Source organism: Pristis pectinata, chromosome 28 (genome assembly GCF_009764475.1).
Source record: "Pristis pectinata isolate sPriPec2 chromosome 28, sPriPec2.1.pri, whole genome shotgun sequence".
Taxonomy (NCBI): Eukaryota; Metazoa; Chordata; class Chondrichthyes; order Rhinopristiformes; family Pristidae; genus Pristis; species Pristis pectinata.
In genome coordinates this window covers 2,940,123-2,962,919 of record NC_067432.1, presented here as the reverse complement: position 1 = coordinate 2,962,919, position 22,797 = coordinate 2,940,123, and the positions used below count along the sequence as shown (strand labels likewise).

Sequence of the window (22,797 nt, the reverse complement as noted above, 5' to 3'; positions counted from 1 at the left end):
GCATTTTTCTCTCTCCACAGACTGCCTAACCTGCTAAGTATTTACAGCATGCTCTGCTTTATTTCGGATTTCTAGTATTTGCAATGGTTTGTACCTCACGGTTGCAATATTTTGTTTTCTCCTCAGTTTTCATTTGCCTTCTATTTACCCATCTTCCAGACAGATCAGCTGTGAATAACAAGCCTTCATCACCCTCTCAACCAACACCACCACTTGTGCTTCCTTTTTCTAAAGTAGTCCCTTAGCATCAACGATGACTTAGTCTCACTCCAGTTCTGTGAGCTCTGAAGTGGCTGATGGGACCCACAGAGTGTGCCACAGGAGAAACGGTTGGAGCTTAAGGGAGAGTGAGATCCAATCATGTGCCATGTTGGAAAGGTTGTCAGGAGGCATGTCACTTGCAGCAGGATACCCAGCCTCCAACCTGCCCTTGGAGCGATGGTATTTATGTGGCTGATCCAATGGTAAGCTCTGGGATATCGATGGAAGGGAACTCAGAAGTCATAATGCCACTGAATGTCAGGGATAAATGGTTAGATCATTGATGAAGCAGCTGAAGATGGTTGGGGCTTGATATAAAGGGCAGTTATTCTCAACAGAGCTTCATAATTCAGCTCTTGGGTTCACATCGTGATGTGATCTGGAGCTGAGTGGACCTGGTGAAACCCTAATTGGGTACCCGAGTAGGCCAAATGTGATTAAGTGCCGCTTGTTAGCACTATTGACCATAATTTTATCACTTCGCTGATGACTGAGGGTAGACTGATTAGGGGATATTGAGCTACATTGGATTTGTCCTGCTTTTTGTGATGGTTGGGCCCAGAACAGTGAAAAGGACATACATGGACAAATTCCATATTGTTGTGTAGATCTGTGTTATAACTGTTCTGGAACAGCTTGGCTACAGGTACAGGTACTCCAGCTGGGATGTTGCCTGTCCTGTGGTCTTTGCTCCATCCAGTGCTTTTGGCCATTTCTTAAAACCATCTGGAATGAACTGAATTGGCTTGAGATTGACTTCTGAGATGGTGGGCATCTCAGGATGAAATCGAGATGGCATTTCTGGATGAACATGTGAATTCTTTAGCATTCACATGCTGGGCCTGCCATTGTTGAAGACGGGAGATGTTCTTGAAAGCTCCCCTTTCTATTAGCTGTTTGATTGTTTACCACCATTCATCAATCAAATCCTCAAAAGGCAGAGGAGGGGAGGGATCACTGCTGCCTGGTAGACCATGAGGTCTGAGCCAGATCCAAGGTCTTGATATTTAAATACTCTCCTTTCCTCAGATGGCCAAAAGCTGTGCTGGTGAACTGAAGGCAATGGTGAATTCCATCATCAATGTCTGCCTTCAATGCGATGTGCCTCCTGAGATATAGGAAGCACTCCATATTTTTCAGGGTCCCAATGTAGACTTTTGTTGTAAGATGATGGCGTTGCACTTCATCTGCGTACACAAGTTTGATAACTGGAGTTGGGTGTGACCTTGTTTCTGGAGTGAAGGAGGTGTAGGTTGAAGAGTTTCTCATGCTTTTGGTAGCTTAGCTCCTCTGAAAGTGAGGAGCAGCATTGTGGCAAGAAAGACTGAGAGAAGTGTTGGGCTGCAGATTTGAAGTCATGATCTTAACTAATGGATCCACAAGACACAATCTCAGTGTAGACTGGTACCTTTGCACCCTGCCTGATATTCCATGTTCTCTCCATATTCCACAGCCTCTTTACTCTTTCTCTGCAACTGAAAGTATGCTTGATTTGAACTTTCCTTGAAAGACATCTACCTGAGATGTGAATTCTATTTCTTTCTTTACAGATGCCACTTGACCTTCTGAGCATTTTCAACATTTTCTGTTTCTATAACATATCCCCTTATTCCTTTCTCCCCGATGTAATTATGCAGCTTCCTCTAAAAGGCATCTCTGTTATTCACCTCAACTATTCCCTGTGGAAATGAGTTGCATGCTTCAATTCCCATTGAAATTAGAAATGACTATCTTAGATTATGGCCACTATTTTGGTCCTGCTTGGTAGTGGAAAAATTTTTGCTATATCTATCCTATTAAACTCTTCCATAACTTTGAAAACCTCTATAAAGTCATCCTTCAAATGTTCTTAGTTTGGGTTTAGATTACACCTGGGACAGGCCTCTGTAGCTATTTCACAATACTGATAAACTGAGAGCATAATTTCATAATCCCAGTTTAGTGGTGTACCATTTTATTTTTCACACCAATTGGCCCATGAATGTCATTTGGAAATATTGTTACATAAGCTAATAAAAGGGAAATGATGCCCCAAACTAATATGGGAAAACTGAAAAAAGATGAAACATTATTGTAATCCATAAATTAACATTTAGAAGAATAAGTTTTGGTTGGCAGTTAATATTATCCTCAGGATGCAAATGGTCATTTTCCCTTTTTCTTTTGAAGATCAGAAATATCTTTGGGTATCCTTACTCCATTTTCACACATCATCCACAGATTAAGGAAAGTGGTTATATTTCTCATTAGTGACACTGCATGATAATAGGATAACAGCAGTCTAGCAGATTTCTTGGACAGTTCTCGTACAGAAAAAGCCTGGTCTCTGTAAATGATTATGAATCCAGTCCACTGAACAACTTCAGCAAATGGATTGAAACATTTTAATTAATCATGGGACGTGGATGTAATTGGCAAGACCAACAACTATTGACCAACCCTAAATGCTATCTGGCTTGTTTAGCCATTTCAGAGTTGTTGAGAGTTAATTACATATAATAGAGACAGGGTAAGGATAGACAATTTTCTTTCCTTAGAGATATTAATGAATCAGATGGGAATTTATGATAATCTGATAACAACATGGCTACTATAACTTGTATTTATGTACTCCAGATTGTTTTTAATAACTGAATTCAGTTCCCATGATGGGATTTGAATTGACACCTTTAGATCTGTCAAGGCTAAAATAATCACAAAATTATGAACATGAAAAGCAAGAAACAGGACAGTATATATTAAAGCAGCCCAGCTACATTCTGTTTCTAATCTCCTGAGGCTCTCAGCTGACTTATGCTACAAGAAAATTATTCAGATTTAGTTTCTGTGAAGCAAAACCAAAAACAGTCAGAACACAATACTGAACTCTCCAGCACTTCTCCCGTCCTTGCTCCCCATTGGAAGATTCTTCAACTAACCTGGTAAGCAAAGGCTTGCGGAGAGTTGTCGATAATGATTGTTTTTGAAAGATCCCTTCCGAGGATATTCAAATCCTTTATGTAATTTCCCTGCACACACACACAATGCTCACGGAATAGCCTATGCCTAGATGAAAAAACATCACAGGTTAAGCATAATAAAAAAAACTAGAGTGAAAATAAAGACTAGGATAGATTAAAAAAAAGTTAAAAACATGAATGAACTGGCATTTTAAAAAGGATCAAAATACTAATGATCCAAGGTATGAAGTGTGGCCTCGATGTAAGAAATATTGGCAGTAAGCTAATTATTATGCACCATAAACTGGCCAAATCGCAGATGGTAACAAGAGTGCAGTTTCAACAGTAGATGCTCAAAGAATCCAAAGAGGTAATGACATACAGCAAAGTATCAACAGGCTGCACCACATATAGTAGGATTATAGGACTGAACCAGGCAAGACTGCACAAGAATTTTTGCATCAGAATCATGTTACAATTTTATTCTCTTGCTTAAATTATCCCACCACCTTACATTCATGACAGAATTGGTGTTAGCATTCTCATCTCTGAAAGATTACAGATTAAGGCCCTTTGCGAGCACTTTACCTTAATGGTCAATGCACTGCAGCACTGAGTGTTGCAATGGAGAGAGGCCAACTTTTAGATGAGATGTTAAACTGCAAATCTTTCTACATGCATGTAATAAGTCTTGTGTGGGTGGACATCAAACATTCCATGGCATTATTCAATGGAAGTTCTTCCGGCCCCATAAACAACATTTATCAGTCATCAAATATTAGCAGATGAAATAAATCATGGAATTGCATTGTGTGGATCTTGCTGTGCACAAATTTGCTACCACTATGATCGTAATTAATTTACTAAAAGGTTTCTCAGCATTGTAGCGTCATACAAGACATTAAATAAGTGCAAGATCTTAAGATCGTCCTTTTTGCATATTACACTGTGATATTGTTAAACTCTAAAGTGTAGAGGGGGAGACAGTGAGTTCAACAGCATTATCATAGGGCCAACTACTTTTCCTAAAAGGGAAGGGCAGGTGGAAATAAGCATTTTACCCCAATGATCCTCCAGACCTCCTTGCCAACAACAGAGGTAGACTGGGGCATGAGTGGTCACATAACTGCACTGGAAGTCCAGAGGCCAGGACTAATGATGCAGAGACAAGTTCAAATTCCACCCTAGGATAATCTAGATTCAGTTAATTAAATATAAAACTTGAATAAAAAGTAAATGAAGTGATTGGATTGTCTTTAAAATTCATCTTTGTTCATTGGCCTACTTGTGCTTCTTGAAATGCAGTTAATTCTCACCTGACTCTTAAAATGGATTAGTAAACCACTTGGTTCATGGGACAATTAGTCACGGACAATGAATTCCGGCCTTATCAGTGATGCCTACATCTATGAATGAATATAAAGCAACTGGAGAGGCCAAGGGGCAGCAACACAGATTATTGGCCAATGAATCACAACTGGAGATCAGACAAAACAAAGATGCATATCCGCATCCAAGCACAAAACTAACTAAAAGTTAATGATTTTCCTACCTAGTAATGAAAGTAAAATAAAGGAGGAAACCTTCTCTATTGTATTCTTGAGGGTATCATTTACAGAACAAAGTTAGGCAAGGCACTTTAGAAACCACCTTAAATCATGGATTTCACAACAGCAAATTGGGTTGCTGCTTCGGTTGAGATCAATTGGAATTCAGTTCTCTCAAAAATCTGGGTCTCTAAACCCTGTGCTTAATGTCAGTGCTTAACTGGTCTTCAGATGGAATTCTATCCACATACTGAAGATTTCAATTTGCTGCCCAGGGCAACCCCGAAGTAATTCAAGTCTCAATTATTTTTTATATATAGTTAAAAATCCCAAAGGCACTCCAAAGGACCATGATCAAATACAATTTGACACTGTCAAACAGAAGGAAAGGGGAAGGTCTCCAGATGTTTGGTCAAAGAGACAGACCTTAAGAAACCTCTTAAAGGAGAAGTGTTGGGTTAAGGGAGGGACCTTCAGATCTTAGGACCAAGACAATAAAGGCATGGGAGTCGAGGTTGGAATGATTGAAATCAGGAATGCAGAAAGAGCCAAAATAAGAGAAGAGCAAAGAAGATGGGATGGCTGGAGGAAATGCTGGAGGTAGGGAGATTATCTTAAGAGACAAAAAGAATCCAATCTTGAGAGCATATATTTATCGAGACAGTTGAAGAAGAGCCATAGAGCACTACAGCACAGAAACAGGCCCTTCGGCCCATCTTGTCCATGCTGACCTGATATTCTACAGAGTCCCATCTACCTGCATCTGGACCATATCCCTCCAAACCCCTCCTATCCACATACCCATCCAAACCTCTCTTAAATGTTACAATTGCATCTACCACTTCTGCTCGCAGCTCGTTCCACACTCGCACCACCCTCTGAGTGAAGAAGTTCTCCCTCAGATTCCCCTTATATATTTCACCCTTCACACTAAACCTATGTCCCCTAATTCTAGTCTTACCCAACCTTAGGGGAAAAAGCCTGTATGCATTCACCCTATCTATACCCCTAATAATTTTGTATATAAGATCTCCCCTCGTTCTCCTGCACTCCAGGGAACAAAATCCTAACCTATTCAAACTTTCCCTGTAACTCAGGTCCTCAAGTCCCGGCAACATCCTTGTAAATTTTCTCTGCACTCTTACAAGTTTATTGATATCTTTCATGTAGGTAGGTGACCAGGACTGCACACAATACTCCAAATTCGGCCCCACCAACGTCTTGTACAACAACTCCTGTACTCAATGCCTGACTTATGAAGGCCAAAGTGCCAAAAGCTCTCTTAGAAACATAGAAAAACTACAGCACAATTCAGGCCCTTCAGCCCACAAAGCTGTGCCGAACATGTCCCTACCCTAGAGATTACTAGGCTTACCCATAGTCCTCTATTTTTCTCAGCCCCATGTACCTATCCAACAGTCTCTTAAAAGACCCTATCGTATCCACCTCCACCACTGTTGCCAGCAGCCCATTCCACGCACTCACCACTCTCTAAGAAAAAACTTACCCCTGACATCTCCTCTATACCTACTCCCCAGCACCTTAAACCTATGTCCTCTTGTGGCCACCATTTCAGCCCTGGGGAAAAGCCTCTGACTATCCACCCGATCAATACCTCTCATCATCTTATATACCTCAGGTCCCCCCTCATCCTCCGTAGCTCCAAGGAGAAAAGGCCGAGTTCCCTCAACCTGCTTTCATAAGGCATGCTCCGCATTCCAGGCAGCATCCTTGTAAATCTCCTCTGCACCCTTTCTATGGCCTCCACATCTTTCCTGTAGTGAGGTGACCAGAACTGAGCACAGTACTCCAAGTGGGGTCTGACCAGGGACCTATATAGCTGCAACAATACCTCTCGGCTCCTAAATTCAATTCCCCGATTGATGAAGGACAATACACCATATGCCTTCTTAACCACAGAGTCAACCTGCGCAGCCGCTTTGAGCGTCCTATGGACTCGGACCCCAAGATCCCTCTGATCCTCCACACTGCCAAGAGTCCTACCATTAATACTATATTCTACCATCATACTTGACCTACCAAAATGAACCACTTCACACTTATGTGGGTTGAACTCCATCTGCCACTTCTCAGCCCAACTTTGCATCCTATCTATGTCCCTCTGTAACCTCTGACAGCCCTCCAAACTATCCACAACACCCCCAACCTTTGTGTCATCCGCAAATTTACTAATCCACCCCTCCACTTCCTCATCCAGGTCGTTTATAAAAATCACAAAGAGCAAGGGTCCCAGTACAAATCCCTGAGGTACACCACTGGTCATGCAGAATACGACCCTTCAACAACCACTCTTTGCCTTCTGTGGGCCAGCCAGTTCTGGATCCACACTGCAATGTCCCCTTGGATCCCATGCCTCCTTACTTTCTCAATAAGCCTTGCATGGGGTACCTTATCAAATGCCTTGCTGAAATCCATATACACTACATCTACTGCTCTCCCTTCATCGATTTGTTTAGTCACATCCTCAAAAAATTCAGTCAGGCTCGTAAGGCAGGACCTGCCCTTGACAAAGCCATGCTGACTATTCCTAATCATATTATACCTCTCCAAATGTTCATAGATCCTGCCTCTCAGGATCTTCTCCATCAGCTTACCAATCACTGAGGTAAGACTCACTGGTCTATAATTAGGGAAATTAACTACAATTATGAGCATATTAACTCATCTTGTTTTCACCCTTCTTATTAATTATACCACAACTTATGGAACTTACCTGACTAGCTGTTTCTTAGGATCCAAAATATTCAGCAGTTTGTCTGCATAGACTTTCTTGGAGGCAGTGAACAGAATAATCTACAGAAACATTGAAAAAGTGTTAATGTACAACATCCTATTTTTCTACAGTAAATTTCTAATGCAGCATATATGGTATAAATATTTTCTCAAAGCATTTTTAAATGCTATGTCCAAGAAACTTATACCTGGACCCTATCCAAATAAACAATCAGCTTACACCATGACTAGTCAAAGAATAAGCAAACCTTGAGATTATTTACCAGAACTCTATTACAAACAAGAACAATTTCAAATGAGAGCCTGTGTTTACAGGTGCCTGTGACTTTAATCTTCTGTCCCTCTCCCAGTCTAAATTATCTACTCTTTGCCTTCTATACTGCTCCAATGAAACTCAAAATAAGCCTTAGGATCATCATCAATCTTTCCACCATCCTTCTGGACTTGTCATTTGAATTCAACAATTTCAGATATTGATACTGCTATTTCCATTTGCATCTCTTCTGGAGACAATCTTTAATTGCCCCATAACCAACTTTCATCTTACACTGTCATCCCTTTTGCTACTCCAACCTTCCACCCAATCAAAAAGCTTCTCCCTTGGATAAAACTTACCTTATATTTCCAAATTTGATAAAACATTCATGGATCTGAAACATTAACTCTCTTTTAGAGTCATAGAGTTAAACAGCATGGAAACAGGCCCTTCGGCCCAATCGGTCCATGCCCACCAAGATGCCACAGCCAAGCTAGTCCCATTTCCCAGTGTTTGGCCCATAACCTTCTAAACCTTTCCTACCCATGTACCTGTCCAACTGTCTTTTAAAAGTTGTTATTGTACCTGCCTCAACCACTTCCTCTGGCAGCTTGATTCCACATAGATACCACCCTTGGTGTAAAGTTTGTTCCTATTAAATCTTACCCTCTCACCTTAAACCTATGCCCTCTAGTTCTTGATTCTCTAACTCTGGGGGAAAAAAGACTGAATGTGTTCACCCTATCTATACCCCAGATACCACTTAATCTGCTGAGTATTGCTAGCGTTTTCTGTTCCTTTTTTTAAAATGGAGGGTACCTTTTGCTCTTAAACTAGAACTTCCAATTGGATTCCATAGACAGAATAATACCGAGCAAGCGCACAGAGCTCACAATCCCCACAAGCACAACCTCCATTTTAAACAGTTGCTACACAGCTGATATTAACCAACTGCAGACGAAGCAAAACAATAGGGGAAGGAGAGAAGATGGAGGTCTAATAAAGTGTAACTGCTGTGCATAAATGAAACACATATTCTGATGGAAATATTTTTGCTCAGCTTTATAGTGCAGCATTTCAAGCTAACTTGAAATTTAACAAAAGCAAGAGTAGTACTGTTGTCAGAATGTTAGGAAGTGATGTTAAATGATCTAAGGAAAAGCTACAGCTGCAGGCCAATATACAACACCACTTATTTTTATAAAACTGTTTTCAAACTCACCTCATAAATTTGAGACATTCGTTCCAGGAATTCCCGAAAGTAAGGTCTCAACCGTACATAAACCTAGAGCAATGAAGTTTTGAAAAGTTACTGCAACTTACAACATCACAAAGGATTACATGCCAAAGACAAAAGGGTGCAAGAGGAAGTAATCATTAAACAAATAATTTTTTCAAAAGCTCATAAGAATATTTTAGTTGCAGGATGCAAGGGATGGTGGTGAAAGAGAATGAAGACAAGGAGGTCCTTTAACTAGAATTATTTCCTTTAAATATGTTTCAGAAGATGACTTGCTTGAACCTTGTGTACAGAACCAATTAGAATCTCAGTGGTGCGTCCATGCAGCCAGGAAATGTATTGGACAAAAGAATGTCACACTGGTTCAGATCAGCCAAGATATCCTCACCATCACATTATTCAATTATACATTGTCCTACAGCACTGTGTTTCACAACTTCTATATTCGCACTTTCTAACTGCCCTCATTTCACAGCTTTTGTTCATTTTCCCTCTCTCCAACTGCCATCATTAACCCATCTCTGACCACGTATTTCCTTGGCAACACTGGTCTCACCCCATCAGACATACACCCTTGTTATATCCATCCCTCCCCTCTTCCATGTCTTAAAGCTAACTTGTTTTCTGACAGATGTCTTTGATCTGAAATATTAACTGTTTCTCTTTCCACCAGTTTTGTTAAAATGACGGTTGACAACTGACTTGCTAAGTCTTCCAGCATTTCCTGTTTTTATTTCAAATTTTCAACACCTGCCGTTTTTGACTTTTGTAGACATTTTCTGCTCTCAGATCTCTCCATCTCCCCACAAGACAATGGCCTCCTGCTTGAATCCATATGATCATCACTGATGTGGAATCTTCACACAAGAATATTCAGCAATGTGATGCACAGTACATCCCAAAGGCTGACCCTAACTGAATTATACTTTGAGATGCTTGACAAGAACATGCAAACACAGTTGTGCATTTGAAAGGGTCCAGTATTTCCCAAATTGCAAGACTAGGTTACCTTACCTGGTAAATCACATCCTGGAAAAGGACAGGAAAGGTAAGTGCTGCATCATCCAGTTCATTGAGACTGCAGTGCACCAGGGTCTCATCCTGCCAAGATAAAACATTTTCAAGTATCACAAAACAACATTAAGGGAATGTGAAAATTAAACTGTCATTTTAACTAACACCAGGTTAAGTTATAGTTTTATACAAGGCAATCTGGAAAAAAAATCAATTAGAGTTTACATGACCAACGTCTGATAATATTAGCTCACATTAGCAAGAGTCAAAAACTCGCTATCACATTTTTTCCAGGTGTCTGTTAGTTGAAGAGATACCTAGTTTGCATCAGCTAACCATCTCCTCCTTACTTTTGTTTCCTGTTCATAAACAAACTCAGCAATCTCATATATAAGAAAAATAAAACAAAGGTTAATTTGAAAATCAAGACCACATTTTGTTATCTCTTACACATTGAACAGCATCAGCTTATTTCAGTTATTTTTACTGTATAAATGGAAAATACAACGTAACATACATATAATGTGTGAATATTTCAAAGTACATTGTTTTATACATACACTTTAAAGCATAATTTCGCTCACCAAATCTAGGACTAAAGAGAATTCAGGTGTACTTCTGGTTTTAAGTGGCAGGGCTGGTTTCCGACTGAGCTGTTCTTCCGTTAGTGGTGGTACATGCTTGATGAAGTAATAACTATCAAACAAGCAGAAACAAATGGCTAAAATGTATGGTGAAAGCATTCGCTTTACAGCAATTAAGCTAGCTACATGGCACAACATTCAACTTCTTGATGGTATCAAAAGTACTGGGACACTTTTACGCTGCAAACAGTGAATACACAGCTCAAGCGTAGCATCCGCATTTTACCAGCTATTTGAAGTCCATGGGGGTTCATTTCAAAATTCCTCAAGAAATTGGTGATGTGACCATCTTTACACATGAACCCTAGCATATCACTCCCAAAGCAGAATGTGTGGTTATTTTTCAGATTTTTCAAATGACAAAGGAGGCCATTTAGCCCATTGAGATTCTCAGGACAATTCTATCAGTACTATTCTCCCTCTTATTTCATTGTAACCTATTTTCTCTCATGTTTAAACATAAATTTGGGAATTCTTGAAATACTACCATGCTCATATAGTCGTGGCTCAAAAGTGGCATATAGCAGTAGTCAATAGTAGTGGCTCTCATGGCCAAATTAAAAAAAACTTGGGGGGAGAATGCACTTTTTTGTACCCATCTAAACGTCTTTAGCTGGTATAATTTATGACGTATAGGCCAGGGACCCATTCTTTGTTAAAATCAGTAAGCAATGCTAACCAATTTTAATGACTTCTTTTTTCTGTCTTAGTTTGTAACAGCAGGTACATTTCAGCTTTATTTACACAGGCACCCTACCTGTACATGTGACTGCATTGTGTACTGATGTTCATTGATCACAGTGCGGCAGCCATGATGCAAAGTCCACAACTCCCAAACACAGCCACAGAAAACATGCATGTGCAATTACACATATACACACGTGCACATGCACACACAAATAAATACTACAGAAATTTCTCCAAGCAATAAATGCTTCAAGCATATACAAGAACCCAACTGCACTTACAAGTTTTTTTCTGCTCCTACAATTTAAACATCCTAAGCATTTTTTGTTCCATTTTGATTTCAAAAATCTTTATCTATTTTAAAAAACACTCACTTCTTCAGTATTAGGAAACCCACGTACCTCAGAACTGCATGTTACTACTGGAGATACCTGCTGCCCTCATGTAGAAACCTTTCCCTCCACCAAAAATAATTAATGTTCAATATTCATGGTTTTGATCTAACTTGTAAAATAAATATATACACTAGATGGCAGCACTTAATCTCTAATTATTTTATTTGAATGCAGAAGGATTTACAGTACTTACACTGGTAGGTCTGCAGAGTTACCAATTTACATTAAAATCTATGGTAAAAGGGATAGGCAATATTATAAGAAATAGGTGGTGCAGGCTCTGCCAATTCAATAAGATCACAGGTGATCTGAACTTTAACCTCAACCAAATTTTCCTATTGAGTCTCCATACTAATAACTCCAAAAATCAATCCCTCCCCTGAATATCCACACCTCTTTGGTTAGAGAATTCCAAGGATTCACAGCTCACTAAGTGACAAAATTTCTCATCTAACACTAGCCCCTCAATCTCTTGCTATGCCCAGTAGAGAACCAATTTTCAGAAGCCACTAAGATGATATTTGGCTTCTCAGTATGAGGTAGCATAAGAACAGGAAGAGCCTTGAACTTCTTCTGCAACTCACTTAGATCGTGATCTAATCATGGAATCCAAGGCTTCACAATATCCTTTAATGTCCAGAATTGGCTGTGGTGTTGTGGATAGTGAGGAAGGTTGCCTGAGGCTACAGCAGGATATAGAAGGGAAAGTTGGGCAGAGCACTGGCAGATGGAATTTAATGCCAACAAGTGTGAGGTGATTTACTCTGGGAAGTCAAACAGGGGCAGGAAATGTACAGGAAACGGTAGAGCGCTAAGGAATGTTTATGAACTGGGACCCTCAGGTACCTCTGTCCATAGTTCTCTGAAAGTGGCAACACAGGTAGATAGGGTGGTAAAGGCAGCGTACGGTATTCTTGCCTTCATAGGGCATGGCATAAAATATAAAAGTTAGGATGTTATGTTGCAACTTTACAAAACACTTGTTAGACTGCACTTGGAAGTATTGTGTGCAATTCTGGTCACCACACCACAAGGAGGATGTGATGGTGCTGGAGAGAGTGCAGAGAGATTCACCAGGATGTTGCCTGGATTGGAGGACTTTAGTTATGGGAGGGATTGGATAGGCTGACTTGTTTTCTCTGGAGCGAAGGAAGCTGAGGAGTGACCTGATAAAGGTACATAAAATTATAAAGGGATAGATAAGGTAGTCAGAATCTTTTCCTCTTGGTAGGGGTACCAAAAACAAGAGGACAAAGGTTCAAGGTGAGAGGAAGGAGTTTTAAAGGAGACTTGAGGGGAAAGTTTTTTTTTACAGAGAGTGGTTGATATCTGGAACTTGCTGCCAGAGGAGGTGATGGAATCAGATACAATCACTACGTTCAAGAGACATTTAGACAGGCAGTTGAACAGGCAAGGCATAGAAGGATAGGGACCTAATGCATGCTAAGGGATTAGTGTAGATAGGCAAAATGGTTGGCCTGGAAGTGGGGGCCAAAGAGCCCATTTCTGTGTTGTACGACTCTATATGAATAAATCTAAAAAGGGTATGACTAACTCTTCAACAAAACTCGTAACAGATGCAAGTGATGAGCTGAACCGCCTCATTCTTCATTGTAAAAAAAATTATAATTAAGGGATTTTGTGGCAGTTTTAAGTTTCAGCCCTCTTGCAAATCAACAAACTAAATCTTCAAACTAAAAGCATCATAACTGATTTTTGAAATTTATGAAGGTTATAGAATTTGTACTTTCTGCAATTTTTGATAAACAACTGTTGCCAAACTTACGGATCAAAAACCTCCCAGTCTTCTTCGTAGCTTGCCTCTGGGTGAGCAGGTGGCTCTGGATAAGTGTCAGGAGAAGATATTGTCTTACAAAGTTCTGCATTCGTCACATTCAATTCTGGTGCTAAAAATGAACATATTAAAAATTATCTTAAGGTGGATAAAAATTTTAAGAAGATAGCATGCTTCCCATAGTTACCCAGTTTAAGGAAATGCACGGTCGTGACACCTTACTCTGACATCTACTTTTCCTCACATGCATGAAAGCATTTTCCCCCTCTCCCCCACCATTTTTCTGGCCAGACCTTTCCATGAATTACAAAGGACAAGTGGAAAAGGGCATGATTGTTCTGCCAGAATGATTTTTGTTGATAACACAGCAGCATAGGCTGTAAGTGGCTTTTGATGCTCATGGCCATTTCTTTCAAAATACAGATATAGACCCTGCTGAGAAATTTATCTGGAAATACACTTGTCTGATTTTAGCACTACATCTGAAACCTGTGCTTGATTCCCATCTTGCTTTTTTAAGTACAACAGAATCAGATGAAAGGTTGACTGCAACTTACAAAACACGAGGTGGACCATTAATTCACACAGAAGTTTTTCCCAACAGACAATCCAGAAGTTTAATTACAGATTTTTTTCTCTACTTTTATTTGGGAAGGGTGAGGGGGATATTCAGTTTTTATTAGCAGTCAATAGAATTGAGTATTTTCAGTAATTTAAAAAAACTTCAGCCAAAAGATTCTTCAACTTTCTGCCTTTTGGCAGAGCAACAAAATTGAAATTAACAATGATACAAACACAGATTTAAAATTACGGTAACTAATTAATATTTACCACCATATACAAGGAGTCCACTATCATGCGTACTGTCAGCACATTCTGGGATTGGTCAGTAGTCTATATGCACATTTTGAAAGCTATGTGTACCATTCTTAAAGCAAAACTAATGAAAATGAAATTTTGCATGGTTAGCATTTATTGCTGGGCTTCCAATCATTAGTTTGATTTGCAAGGCCACCCATTCAAGCCCATTAAAAATTTTGTAGGTTTCCACATCAGCACCTCTCATACTTCCAAACTTGTTCTGGTAGGTGTCTTTGACATAGGGCTTTGTTTCAGTTTCCCTTTACACAGATGCTACCTGACCTGCTGTGTGTTTCTGGTATTTCTGCTTTCCTTTCAAATTTGAAGCATTTGTATTTTAAAAGTGTTCATCCACCTGTGATATTTGCTCAGTTTCTCCCTCTCTCTCTCTCCACCAACACAGCCTAACCTCCTAGGCATGCCCTACCACCCTACATTTCACAACTCTAATATGCTTTTGTCTATGTTCTCACTCTAACTGCACTTACTTTATTACTTTTCTGAACAAACAACCAGTTTCCCTCCCTTACTGCTCCCATTAACCCATCAAACAGATGACCTCGTTAACCACTTATCTCCAGTGCAATCATGGCCTCACCCAATCAGGGATATCCCCTTTGATCTATCCATTCATACCCCACCCTCCCTGCAATTGGCTACCAACTTTCTCTCCTTCCGAGTCCTTCGATCTGAAACATTAACTGCTTCTCTTTCCACAGATGCTCCCTGCCCTGCTAAGTGTTTCCAACATTTTCTGTTTTTATTTCAGAATAAAGGCACACTCTGATTAATCTTAACTCACTGGACAGACTGGCCAACCCAGAGATCAATTAAGTGAACTTTTGCTGCACTCTCTCTGTCACAAGTATATTCTTTCTTAAATACAGACTAGTACAGCATACAGTATTCCAGACAAGGTCTTAACAAGATCCTTTATAATTCTTATAAGACATCTGTACTCCCGTGTGCAAATCCTCCTGCAATTAAGGCCAGCATGACATTTGTCCATCCAACTGCTTGTTGAACCTACAAGTTAACTAAGGTGCACAAATTCCTCTGAACACCAACACCCAGTCTTTTTTTTACCATTTAAAATACATGCTGCATTTCTATTTTTTCTACAGAAGTGGATGATCTCAAATTTTATTCCACTTATCAACCTGGTCTGCTTTCATCTGTCTGAAGCCTCTCTTGCTATTATCTATGGCTGTTGCTGTAGGCCCACACTTATGAGGACCCTACCTCATATCAACAGCAAACTAGAATGTATTACACTTGACCACATCATCAAAATCATTGATGTAGATTGTAAACAGTTGGGGGCTTCAGCACTAAACCCTACAGCACTCACTGACCACAGCCTCCCAACATAAAAACTCTTTATTTTGTTCCACTAACCAACTTTGAATCCATGCCAGTTTACAAGTTCCAGTACCATGCACTCTAATTTTATTAACTCCTGTGCCTTCTTATGAAATTCCAAATACACTAGAATAACTGGTTCGCTTTACCTCTTCTATTAGTTACAAACTTAAATAATTCAAATAGAGTTGTTAAACATGATTTCCCTTTCATAAATCCATATTAATGCCTTGTTACCACTTCTTGATAATAGTCATATATACATTACCCTTTATAAGTTTAACAAGATGTCTCTGCTCTGGTATTCAAATCCTCCTGCAATTAAGGCCAACATAACTGTTCGTCTATCTAATTGCTTGCCACCACCAGAAACCACTTAATTGAGGTGCTGAAGATTATGGGGAGGAAGTTTGATAGAGATAAATTATTTCCAATGGTAAGAGTAACATTATTTATGATGTAGGAGGCTATTTGGCCTAGTCAGTCCATGCTGGTCCAGAATAATGCTATCCTGCCTTAATCCAACTCTTGTTTTCATACCCTCAAAAGGTTACTAGACATCAAGTTTTCTACCAAGTATGTCTTAAATATGAAGATATTTTCTGCATCAACTATCCTTCTAGGTAACAGATTCCATGGTCCCACCATGCTGGGTGAGAACTTTTTTCTCCCGCTAATTGCTATCATCTATGGCTGTTGCTGTAGGGAAATGAGTCCTTCCTGTCTACTTTGCCTAGGCCCTTCATCATTTTATATCATCCAATTAACTCTTCCCTCAGCCTACCCGGTTCCAAAGAAAACCATCATAATCTAGCCAATCTTTCCTCACAATTACTTTTCACCCCTAGCAACAATCCTATAGTTTTCCTCTGTACCCTCTCTAGTATTCTCACATCCTTCCTGTAAATCAATAATCAGAGGAAATGGATTTAAGCTGATTAATAAAAGGGAAGAGATGTGGAGAATATCTTTTCAAGCAATCATTTGTTATGATCAGGACTGCATTGCCTGAGGACAGTGAAAGCAGACTCAGTAGTAACTACTGATAGGAAAATGGATATATAGTTGAAAGGAAAAAAAACAGGAATTTTGGGAAAGTGCATGAGAATGAACTTTTAAAGAGCCCATGCTTTTCTGGCTTTAATCTTCTAGCTTTTTTTTTAATCTTCTGTGGCCATGGTACCAGGTAAGCAATGTTTCAATGGTTGAGCACAATGATATGACACAGAAATTAAAGGAAGTTTAATTCTGTATTGCATATTTATCAACCTGATACACAATATTGAAGGGTTTATAGCACTATCCACAAGTTAAGAGCTCCTGACTTTGGGGATAATATATTAGCATGGGTAGGGGATTAGCTACCTAGCAGAAAGCAAGAGTCATGATAAATGGATCATTTTGGGTTAGTAAATGAAAAGTTGGGCCTATACACATTGGGGTTTAGAAGAATGAGAGGTGACCTTATTGAAACAAAGGATTCTGGGTTGGGAGGGGAAGAAGAGGGGGCTCAAAAACTAGATGCTGAGAGGATGTCTCCTTTCATTCAAAATCAACAGCAGTTTCAGAATAAGGGGGTCACCCATTTAAGATAAAGATGAGGAGAATTTCTTTTAGAGGAGGCTATGGAAAGTTGCAGATCTTGTAGATTTGAAAATTAATGAACAATATTAACTATTCCTCTCTTCATAGATGCTGAGTACTTACAGCATTTTTTATTTGTATTCCCTTCTCCAGTAGCCCTTGCAAACCAATGCCTAACTGGGAAGCATGGTACTAGTTCTAAAGCACAAGTATGATAACTTGTAATTTCACAGCTTTAAACTCCAATGGTACTTTGCTCAATACACTGAAGAGTCCTCAAGGTTTGCTGAGGACAATGGTTTAGTGAACTAGACTCTACGTATATGGAGGCGGGAGTTTGGGACATGAAAGCACGACAATGGGTCACATGACAGTTGCTTGGCAGATGATGGAAAATCAAGAGACACTGGGAAATCTGCCAAGTATGAAGGAAGTTTACTATTAGTACTATTCCAGGAAGTCTTCAGTAACTACTAATAAACATAGCATAGAAATGAACATCAGGATTATGATATCATTACTTGACCGGTGTCATTTATACAAAACGTAACAAAGAAAGCAGAAGTGGGCCTAATTAGCATGCTTGCATGTATATTCTAAACTCTGACCTGAATGGCCAACCCTTTACAATTGATACTGTGACCCGTGGTTCCATAGAGTTATACAGCAGGTAAACAGGCCCTTCGGTCGACTCGTCCACACTGGTCAAGTTACCTACCTGAGCTAGTCCCATTTTCCTGTGTTTGCTCATATCCCTCTAAGCCTTTTCTATCGATGTAACTAAAAGTTTTCTAAACTTGTAATTGTAGCCACCTCTACCACTTCCTCTGGCAGCTCATTCCATATATCTAGTAATCTCTGTGTGGAAAAACTTGCCCCTCAGGTTTCTTTTAAATCTTTCCCCTCTCAACTTAAATCTATGCCTTTTAGTTTTAGACTCCCCTACCGTGGCCATTCTCCTTATCAATGCCCCTCATAATTTTATAAACCTTTATAAAAGTCACCCCTCAACTCCTATGCTCCAGGCAAATAGCCCCAGCCTATCCAGTCTCTCCATGTAACTCAAACCCTGCAGTCCCAGTAAAATCTTTGTGAATCTTTTTTGCACCCTTTCCAGCTTCAGGTCATCCCTCCAAAAGCTAGGCGACCAGAATTGCACATAATATTCCAAGTGCGTTCTCACCGACGTCTCATACAGCCGAAACATGATGTCCCAACTCTTGACCTCAATGCCCTGACCAATGAAGGCAAGCATGCCAAATGCCTTCTTCACCATCCTGTCAACTTTTGTCGTCAATATATACCTCAGCCTGCAAAAATATCAACTCTGCAAGCTTCGTAAGAATTTTGTCTGCTTCAACGAGTTCAACTCTCATTCTTAGTTTTAAAGAATGGCTTTTACTCTTAGTTTTAATAAGTCAATCTGCTTAATTGCTCCTCATTCAACAAACCTGCCATTCCAAGAATCAATCTGATTAATCTTGACTCCCTCTATTAAATGTACATCCTTCTCTAGGTAGGAAGGCCATACCCGTACACAATAACCCAGATGCAATCTCAAAAGGGGTCCATAAAAATGGAGCATGTTTTCTCTACTCTTGCATTCAAAACACTTTGCGATAAAGTCCAATACACAACTTGGCTTCCTTAGATGTTTGCTGAACCTGCAAGCTAATTTTCAACAAATTCTGTCCATAGCCACCCAGGTTCCTCTGAACACCAGTACTTTTCCATCTCTCACCATTTAAAAATAGTCTGACAAAGTGGATGACTGCACAGTTTTCCACATTATAAAATATCTTTATCAGCCACATGTACATCGAAACACACAGTGAAATGCATCTTTTGCAGTGTGCCCTGGGGGCAGCCAAGCAAGTGTCACCACGCCTCCGGCACCAACATAGCATGCCCACAACTTCTTAACCTGTATGTCTTTGTATATTCCACCCGTCATATCATTTTCCATTTTTCTGAGTCTGTTTCTATGTGCCTGAAACCTCTCTGCATCATCCTCACAGCCACACATCATCATCAAGCTTGGATACATTGCACTGGATCACCTCATCCAAATCACTGATACAGTCTGCGAACAGCTGGAGCTCCAGAACCAATCCATCCTCACAGCCACCCAAATCAAAAATATCCCATCCCTTCCTTCTCTGCATTATGCCTGTTACACAGTCGTCAACCCATACCACTATACTACCCTCAATACTGTGCTTCTAATATTGTTCTAAGGCCTGAGTATTCACTCTACCTATTTTGTTAGTTATAACCAAAAAAAAGGCTCAGATTTGTCAAATGGTGATTTTCCCCTTTTGATTCCATAGTGACTCTGCCAAATGGCCTGTTACCACTTCTTTAATACTAGATTCCAGCAGTTTTCCTCCTAATGATGTTAGGCTGTCTTTTTTTATAGTTCTCCATTTTCTTTCTCCCTACTTTCTCAAATAGTGGGGTCTCATTTGTTACCTTCCATTCCATGGGAACCATTCTAAAATCTATGGAATTTTGGAAGATGGCAACCTCTGCACCCATTGATACATCCTTCAAGACACTAGGATACTGGTTATCAGTCACTTATTGCCTTTCAGTCCCATTAATTTCTCCAACACTAATTATTTTTTCCAAATTGTAACTTCTTTGAACTCCTCATTCACACTAGACATGTAGTACACCACTATTTCCAGATGTGTGTCTTCTTCACAAAAGTTTTGTTTAGTGTCTCTGCCATTTCCTTATTACTCAATTTATTTCTCCTGTCTCAGTTTGTAAAGGATACTCATTTACTTTAGCTAATCTTTTCCTGTTTACATATCTATAGAAACTTTTACATTCAGACTTTACATTTATCTGCGATGACTCCTGTAGTTTGCTTTTCCTTCCTTTATTAATTAATTTCAAACTCTGAATGTAACATCTGGTTAACTATGGTCTAAGAAACTGCCATCATGACCATTTTTATAGCATGGCAGAGTATACACTTGGGAGGCTGACCAGCTGATTGAAATCAGCATTAATAGCTAAGAGGTTTGAAATCAAACCCACAGGGCATTCTTGTGCCACTTGGGTTTCTAAGATAGGCAAGTGTAATATGATACCTTCAAACTAACCCAACCCTTCTTCAACTTTCCAAGGGCCCTCAGTATACCACTCTGCCAACAACCACCACTATCATCAAGGAGGTTGTTATTTACCAGAATTTGCAACATATCCACGTCTAAAAAATCTGTTATACCTGGCATTGGGTGAACTTTACTGGTGACTTTATCTTCTGCATTATCTGAACTGCTGTCAGGGGACGGCAATTGTGCTGTCACTGCCTGACCAGAGTATAGTCCTCCTGTAGCTGATGTTGCAGTGCTGGTGGTTATCTCGTCTACCTGCTCCAATTCCAGCTGTTTGACTATTTCTTCAGCCTCCACAGCTTGACCTGGGGAGTCAGAACCTGATGTTCCTACAAAAAAGATCATGAACATTAAATTACATCACCTTAATAATGAGAAGATTACCAACCACAACAGATTAGACACAAGTCTCTACTTACTATTGGTTTTCATCAAAGTAGTACAGGCACAGGAGACAAAAGACAAAAGAAATAATATTGGCAAAGGAAAAAGCTTGGGTCTCTTTGCATTTTGTCTCCTACTCAAATAGATCCAGCTCTAGGCTGATTCTCCAACATGGAAATGCTGTCAGCAGTACAGATCTTCCAAACAGTTGATCCCATGGCACTAGTCAACTTATACTGATATCTTGGACAAATTCATTCCCAAATAAACACCTTAAAAGTCAGAAAACCAAAAAAAACTGCAGATGCTGGAAATCTGAAAAAAAAAAACAGAAAACAATGGAAGTACTCAGCAGGTCAGGCCACGGCTGTGGGAAGGGAAGAAGAATTACCACTTCAGGTCAAAGATCAGTGCTAATGAAGAACCGACCTGAGAAGGTAATCCTGATGTGGCCTGACTTGCTGAGTATTTCCAGCATTTTGTTTGTATTCAAAAAGTTAAACAGGGCACTCTCTAGTTTGAAGGGCTTTACTGTACAGAAATGGTTGGCATACTTGTCAATGTAAATCAATGTATTTTGAACTACTGTTTAGTTTTATTTATTCATTTTGCAGGATGCAGGTGTTGCTGGCAAGACCAACATTTAATACCCATCTCTAATTACTCAGTGTCAGAGGCACCACATAAATTAAAGACTTCTGTTGCACGACATATAGAGTGCAATGTGGAAGACAACGAAACAACTTACAAATTTAAAAAGCACAAATGTATGTGGGGAAAGAATAAACAAATTACATATTTTTAAATGTGGCTGGATGCTCAAAGGATGAAAAAAGCCAGTAATATCAAGTATAAAATGAGCTCTCTCACACTCAAGGGGTTTTTGTAGTATGATTACCTTTCTTACATAATAATTTCTGAAGTGAAATTGCATCTGCACAATTTAGATTGTGGGAATTCCAAAAGAAGTCGTGAGAAGAGGATACAGAATTATCTCGGCTTTCTGACTATTCTAATATACCCTTTTGTTAGAAAGTTCCTTGTACAAAAGAACAGAAGAACCCAAGAAAATACCAGGAATGGACCACCAGGCACCTCAAGCCTGCCCTGCCATTCAACATGATGATGGCTGACCTAATGCTGGCCTGAAGTTGGGACATGTTACAGCTATACAAAATGTTGGTGAGACTACACCGATTTTTACTGTGTGCAGTTCTGGTCGCCATATAATAGGAAGGAGGTGATTACATTAGAAAGGGTGTAGAAAAGATTCACAAGGACATTGCCTGGACTGGAGGGCTTGAGTTACAAGCAGAGACTGGATAGGCTGGGACTGTTTTCCCTGGAGTGAAGGAAGCTGAGGGATGACCTTATAGAAGTTTATAAAATCATGAGGGGCATAGATAAGGTGGATTGTCACAGTCTTTTTGCAGGTTAAGAGAGTATAAAACTAGACGACATAGACTTAAGGTGAGAGGAAAAGATTTAAAAAGGGACCCAAGAGGCAAGATTTTCGTACAGAGGGTGGTGGATATATGGAACAAGCCACCAGAGGAAGTGGTAGAGATGGGAACTATTGCAATGCTCAAAAGACATTTGGACAGGTACACGAATGGAAAAGGTTTAGATGGATATGGGCCAAATGCAGGCAAATGGGACGAGTTCAGGTAGACACCTCAGTTGGCATGGACAAGTTGGGTTGAAGGGACTGTTTCCGTGCTGTATGACTCTAAAACCACTTCCCTGACAAGCTCTAGAAATTTGTATTTTGCTTTGCATTTCATATCCTAGCAGTGCACGAAGGAATTTTTCTTTATTTTGACAAGTATTTTCAATATACCACTTTAAATCTATCACCTTGGGTTAGTAAACCACTTGCTAGAGGAAATAGTTGCTTCCTATTTACTTTATCAACATCCTTCATGAGTTTGAATACCAAATAATTA

At 39.7% G+C, this 22,797-nt stretch overlaps 1 protein-coding gene across 3 annotated transcripts in view; it reads right to left on the bottom strand.

Moving 5' to 3' along the window:
- The window catches only part of LOC127584074 (CTD small phosphatase-like protein 2), a 70,568-nt gene that overhangs the window by 5,139 nt on the left and 42,632 nt on the right, over positions 1-22,797 (bottom strand). For all 3 annotated transcript variants that reach the window (XM_052040623.1, XM_052040622.1, XM_052040621.1), the window contains 7 exons: positions 20,578-20,796; positions 13,524-13,644; positions 10,596-10,707; positions 10,012-10,098; positions 8,980-9,042; positions 7,482-7,561; positions 3,180-3,306 (listed from right to left, as the gene is read on the bottom strand). In XM_052040623.1, the coding sequence (XP_051896583.1) occupies positions 3,180-3,306; positions 7,482-7,561; positions 8,980-9,042; positions 10,012-10,098; positions 10,596-10,707; positions 13,524-13,644; positions 20,578-20,796 (809 nt within the window). The remainder of the gene's footprint in view (positions 1-3,179; positions 3,307-7,481; positions 7,562-8,979; positions 9,043-10,011; positions 10,099-10,595; positions 10,708-13,523; positions 13,645-20,577; positions 20,797-22,797) is intronic.